Source organism: Orbilia oligospora, assembly GCF_000225545.1.
Source record: "Orbilia oligospora ATCC 24927 unplaced genomic scaffold scaffold00091, whole genome shotgun sequence".
Taxonomy (NCBI): Eukaryota; Fungi; Ascomycota; class Orbiliomycetes; order Orbiliales; family Orbiliaceae; genus Orbilia; species Orbilia oligospora.
In genome coordinates this window covers 233,697-239,696 of record NW_011645648.1, presented here as the reverse complement: position 1 = coordinate 239,696, position 6,000 = coordinate 233,697, and the positions used below count along the sequence as shown (strand labels likewise).

Genomic DNA, 6,000 nt, shown 5'->3' with positions numbered 1-6,000 from the left:
GCTTTAGTACTAGTGTTACATCTGCTTTCTTGTTGTAATCTAGCGCGCTAATAACATAGTATAGAAAGTGGATCTTGAAGGAGGGCCCGTAGCTCATTAAGCGCGGTCCCTTTCGTTCACAAATAAGGGGTACAGGAAGAATACCCCAGTGTAAGGTACACATAATTTGGCTACATTGCTTTTGTGCCAGTACACCACTTGTGTTTGTCGATTGAGCCCATGGTTTCCTAGACCCATTTTCTACATGAAGAATTGGATACAATTGCGATAAAAGAATCATTTAACTTTCACTAATGTCTGCAGGCCTCACATCATGCTTAAACCCCAATATTTTCCGTGATATTACCGTTATGTCCATGTTGAATTTCTGCATTCTGTTGGCAATACCGCACCGGCCGGGCCCTGCTACTCCCAAATTAGGAGGAGGAAGTGGATCTGACGGATGCAATACCAAGGGTATCCATTAGTTAATATCTGCAGATTATTCAGATTTTGGGCGAGAGCAGGATATATAATACCATCTAGGGTAGGGGTAGGGCTGTGAAGACGTAGACACATCATGTTATATGCGGAGCCACTTCCCACGAACGGCAGCGTGAGCTGTTGTGGTACCGGAATTCTGAGATATTGTAGATGCGTTGACACCCTTCCCCAGACCATGGAATGTCCATAGCCTCCCGGGCATGGGTCCTTCCACATTTTCCTTATATTGTCTATGTAGCTGAACGGAATTCCAACCGACGTTGCTTGCTCGGGTACTCGCGTACGTAGTGACCAAGGAACGATAGTTACGCAAGTCAGCTTTTTCAGTCGATTAAGTAATATCCAAATTGGTAGATCTCTCCAATCGTGAGAGTTGAACGATGGTTCCAGTGGCAACTTCGCAGCTCTGAGTGACTGGACAAGGGAGCCAATCGCGATCTCAACACATTCTGAAGCATTACATAAGGGGTGCTTAGGTGTAAAGAAGGTATCATCCGAACGGGGCAGCATGTCGTTGTAGAAATCCGTCAATAAATCAACAAGATAGTTCATGGTAGACGTTCGTTCGTTCCAAATATGATCTGTTCCAGGAATAGTTATTTGAATTTATATTCTGACTATTATGGACTATACGCCCGAGTAGTTGGAAGTAAATGCTTCAATTCAGTGCATATTGACAGTATTGCACCAGCTAGGGATATAATCCTTATGATTGGGGTGGAAACGAGATTTTCCGGCTGACTCGCCTAGGATAGGGCTTGGTATATCATCTGTAGCCACGCTAAATCCGTTGCCGGGTAGCAAAATCAAGTTTTCACGTAACTCCCATCTCAAAAATTTTTCCGACGTCTTCGAATCCCATTCACAGCACTCCTTCGCTAATTGTGCCGACAGTTGCTCTACTAACGACTCCATTCCGTCAATTTCACTGAAGGTGTGTCCGATACGCAGCCATCCTTCGTAACCAGGGTTCAATTGGTTGCTGTTTTGCATCAACTCTTTAATCCAAAAGCTAGGCCAAGGGTGTACCAAGTCCCCGCAGTCATATTTGTCACACAAATTCGCAATATCGAGTAGCTGTTCGTAGCTTAGGGACTTTGGGATAGCCCTATTCCGGTAATGCATCGAAATTCTGAGCAATATAAGCATTGAATCCGCGTCATCGTCTTCCAGTGAGAGAACTGGTAATTTCGCATTTCCGAATTCTTCTGTAGGCAGGCTTTGGAACCCGTTTTCTGGGTCGAGCATTCGCCGCCAAACCGGTGATGCATTCTGAAGGGCCGCGGCTGAGACATACACCTTCTCGGTACTCGAGGTCTCGCTGGTTGCCTCTGGGTTATCGCTGATGGAATGCCGGCGTGTGAGCTTGATGATTAGATCTGGCAATTTGCTGAACTCACGCCGTACTGAATTCATTTTAAGCATCGTTTTAAGGATATATATGGGGGGAAGTTTTGATTTCGGCAGTGATGGTTCCTTTCAAGCGACTAGATTCGTAGACAGGGAGCAGAAACAAATCATGCATATGTACATTCTTGTTCCAACCGTGCAGCTGCGACAAACAATGAAAGGTAATGTTGCACATTGCATGATACCGTCTATTAGAAGCCCCCTATACACCGCCCTCAAACGTTTTAGAAAGGCCCACTAACAATTTAACATCCTGACCGTCGTGCTCTCCGAAACCCCCTTGGGTTCGTTCCTCTTTGATAATAGATTTTTTAGTCGGTAGACCTTCCGGGTCACCGTCGCTCTACTCTCTCTTCCCCTCCTGCGCCCCATTTGATCCTTCTTGTTGTGTCAAACAGAACACTTTTGTGCAGCTTTTATTGGATGCGACCTTTTTCTATCATCCTTGACCTTGTTAGATCGTTGTGCCAAGAGACAGTCCACCGACCATCAGCTTTTCTGGCCTGCCACACAACAGAAGCCTCCGTCTGGGGAGTCTCGCGGCGTCAGACGGCTTTTCCTTGCATTTGATCTGTTAACAGAGCTTGTAGCACTCTAACAGAATCTGTTTCTGCCCTTGTCACCCTTCACAAATTGCAAGGCATTTGGTAAACAACCATTTTTGCATCTAGTACGTCTTGTTATCGCCTCACAGGCTCTATTGTGGTAGTCCGATGCCTTTGACGAGTTTTCGCAGTTGCATGCTGGTACGCAAATCATCTGTTGAGCAACCTGATCTAGACAGGTCGTCATCCATGAAGCTAAGTTAAGAAATATTGCACAGGCACAGTTCACAAGCATAACTAAGATTGTGCGATTGTACTCTAACAATGAAGAATAGCCTGTATTAACTAGTCGCGGCCCGACTAAACAAGACACAGAGCGACGCTGCCAAACCCATACAACGCTTAGTCAACCCAAAGTCCTGTTAACAATCAAAAAGATTTAATTCGAAAAAGATCTGGTTCGAAAGAACCTCGACTCCACCAGGGTTTGAAATTAATCAATAATTTATTCTCTTCAATAATGAAGGTTGGCCTGTGTTAACTAGTCGCAGCCCTGACTGACCACAAGCGACGTGCACCCAAAAATCCAATGAACAGCCTATTTTTTGCACCATACCTATCGCAACACACAATCAACTCATCTGTATTACCAAACCCACTTAGACGTTCGACTTGTGGCGGCGTGAGCCGGTTTTTTTAAGGTTTAGGGATCGAAAGGCTAGAAGGTAAGGAGGTTGGAAGGTCAAATCAACTTGTGAGGATAGTTTCAGGAATAGCAGAGGTGTTAATATCATAATAATTCATAGTCGAAACAGCGTTCTGTTCGGTGCTCTGAATTGTGCCCTGTGTTGGCTGGGACGCTGCATTCCTGCTTCCTGGCTTCGTATAATGTGTAACACGCTTCCCATGTCTTGGCACCCAAATCATCTCGTACCACGGGCAACTCTTATAATACAACATAAGCTCCGGAGCACAACACTTGATTCGGCGTAAAGTAACGACTAACGTGAGTAGCCACAGAGTTTCACAGGATCAGAAAAAGGAAAGGTCTTTGAGACTAAGAAGAAGGAGGAAATATGAAACCAAACCAGATCAGATGGACTTGCTATTGACCGATAAGCTATCAACTAAGATAGTCGTCGTCCGGTTTTGAGGCTTTCGGCCTCTTATCTCGTGGCGATACATGGTCTGTGATCTAAAAAGGTACTATAACTGCTTTTGCGTAACCTATATCTGGTGATACTCAGCATAAAGTGCCAAATTCATATGCTTAAAAGGTTCCATACCACTAGTAACGATAAATAGTTAAATATATATGGAAATAAATTCCTCATAACTTAAGCTCCGATGCCTCAATGTTGCTACATTAGAACCCTGCAAGACAAAGATGCGGAAGAGAAGAAACCCAAAGTTATAAATCTGAGATAGTAGACTTTTAATTTTTTTTTTTTTTTTTAGGGGGGGAAGTTTGGTATGTTGTATAATAATTTGCTGTGGATGAAAATTTCGCGAACTCCGCCACATTTGATCCTTGTTGTCCTGTCAAACAGAGCACTTCTGTGCGGCTTGGAGCTCAGCCACACTGGATCCTTGCTCTTTGAACCAACTTTGTGAAACCCTTAGGGTGCTACCTTGTTCGATAACCGGGCACCAGAGTATCCTTGTGTTCAAACACCCTTCCAACTCTGTCACATAACAGAATCTCAAGATCTTTCACTCTGCCAAGGCAGGAAAAGCTGTTGGTTCAAAGTTCTGTTAACAGGCTGAATGTCCTCAGACCTGCCAGGCTCTGTGGTTCGGGCCCTTGAGCCACACATTCGCCGATGCCCTTGTGACACACAAAAACTATCTGTGAAGCGGCTGATGTGCGTTCGCTCTGTATAGCTTTACGGATGCTGATAGTTGGCACCATTCTCGAGAGTTATATATCAAAAAAAGGGTAAACAGCGCGCCATCAAACTCGTACGCAAACCCCTTCTAAGAATCAACCGCGATGCCTAAATATCATCCTTCCATATGAGTCTGTGACTTGGCCCCGATCAAAACGCTTCGCAGCCTGCAAATCGATATGCCAGAACCTTGGGTGAATATTACTCAATCGGATCAACCAATCCGCAACATTAGGTAGTATCAATATTAGGAATTTCGGATAATAACAGAGATTTGTTATAAGGTATAGAAATTAACCAATTAACTCCAATTAAAAATTTAAATAAAAACAATTATAAACTATGTTCAAAACACAATCCTTATAATTATACAGATACAAACTTATAGTATAATTATAAATTATAAAAAAAAATCATAAAGCAGTTTACTTGTTTAATATTATTTTTTGTTCCTGTCTCTGCGTAAACTTTAAAGTATTTTATGTAAAAAAATTTTTTTTTTCTTGAAAAAATATTTGACTGATAGTTCCCTTCTATTTGTTTCGGATTAACTGTTATTAAATCTCTTTGCTAGCGTATATTAATTGATGTGCTTCATAATCTGCGAAATGCTGCAATCGTCAACAGCGCAGATGAAGATCTTATACAGTCCTTCCAGGCAGTTGAAGGCTTTGAACGGTCTGGCTATTTTAATATCGGGTGGACTGGTCAGCTGAAGGCCTTCGCATCGCTTTATCGGATCCTTTCGAAGACCTAAGCCCATGCTCTGATGTTGATATAACTCGCGGTGTTGGATGGAATTATGGCACCTCGGTGAACTGTGCATATCAGGACCCCGAAATCTTCGTAGTAATCGAGGAATTGTCCGATGAACTGACGTTTTCTTTCCGCGGACATTGCGTGTCGTACTTGAATGTGTTTGTTCTATTGGTCCCGATTTTCTATTACCGTGAACGACGTCTGGGTTGGGATATCAGCTTTGGGTTTTCTCTTTCGAGTAAAATATTTATATCGGAAGCCCCTTTTTTCTTCATCACATTTCGGGTTGGGAGAGCTGATATCCAATAGTATTGCAGTATTTAGTTTTGAAAACCCACCTTTGAAGTCGAGATCAGAAAATAATCTTCAAAAATCACGTTAGGAACGAGCATCGGGTTGACAGGTTGGATCCTTCCTCTGCACTGTTTAACAGTATACTCCGGACAGGCTTCTCAGCTAAGCAGCTCTGGAAAACCAGGCTAAAAGATACGGCAGAAATGGGCCAGTAGACTTGGAATTTAAGATTCGGGAACCCGAGGCAAGTGTAACGTTTTCATTATTATACGGCGCATCTTACAAATTTTACAATTTCAGGCTCTGTTGACGTTCGAGAATATCATCCGTTCTCCGCATACAATATTTATGAATAGGTTTCGAATAGACGGTTTAAAATTTATTTCAAGTTTTAGTTTACATTGTAGCTTTACTCGTTAGTGCTCGTTCTGCGCTAGGGGGTTTTTGTTGATTTTTCGTTTCGATAAATCACCTGTCGTTCATGTCTGCTGGTTGTTGTCCATCGACTATCCGTCGTCGTTGTTGCGGTCTTTTAAATTTCCTCTTTCGGTCGCCGGTCGTTTTAGGTACACCTTTTTTTTTTTTGCGTTGCGCGCAACGCCGCGGCTTTGAAATTTTTC

General features: G+C 43.0%; 1 protein-coding gene across 1 annotated transcript; it reads right to left on the bottom strand.

Annotated features, from left to right (window-relative positions):
• Nucleotides 1-1,146: 1,146 nt before the first annotated feature.
• On the bottom strand, nucleotides 1,147-1,908 carry AOL_s00091g66 (uncharacterized protein; the record flags this gene model as incomplete). Its single annotated transcript, XM_011125824.1, has 1 exon — nucleotides 1,147-1,908. The coding sequence occupies one exon, from the start codon at nucleotides 1,906-1,908 to the stop codon at nucleotides 1,147-1,149; it is 762 nt and encodes a 253-aa protein (XP_011124126.1).
• Nucleotides 1,909-6,000: the final 4,092 nt, after the last annotated feature.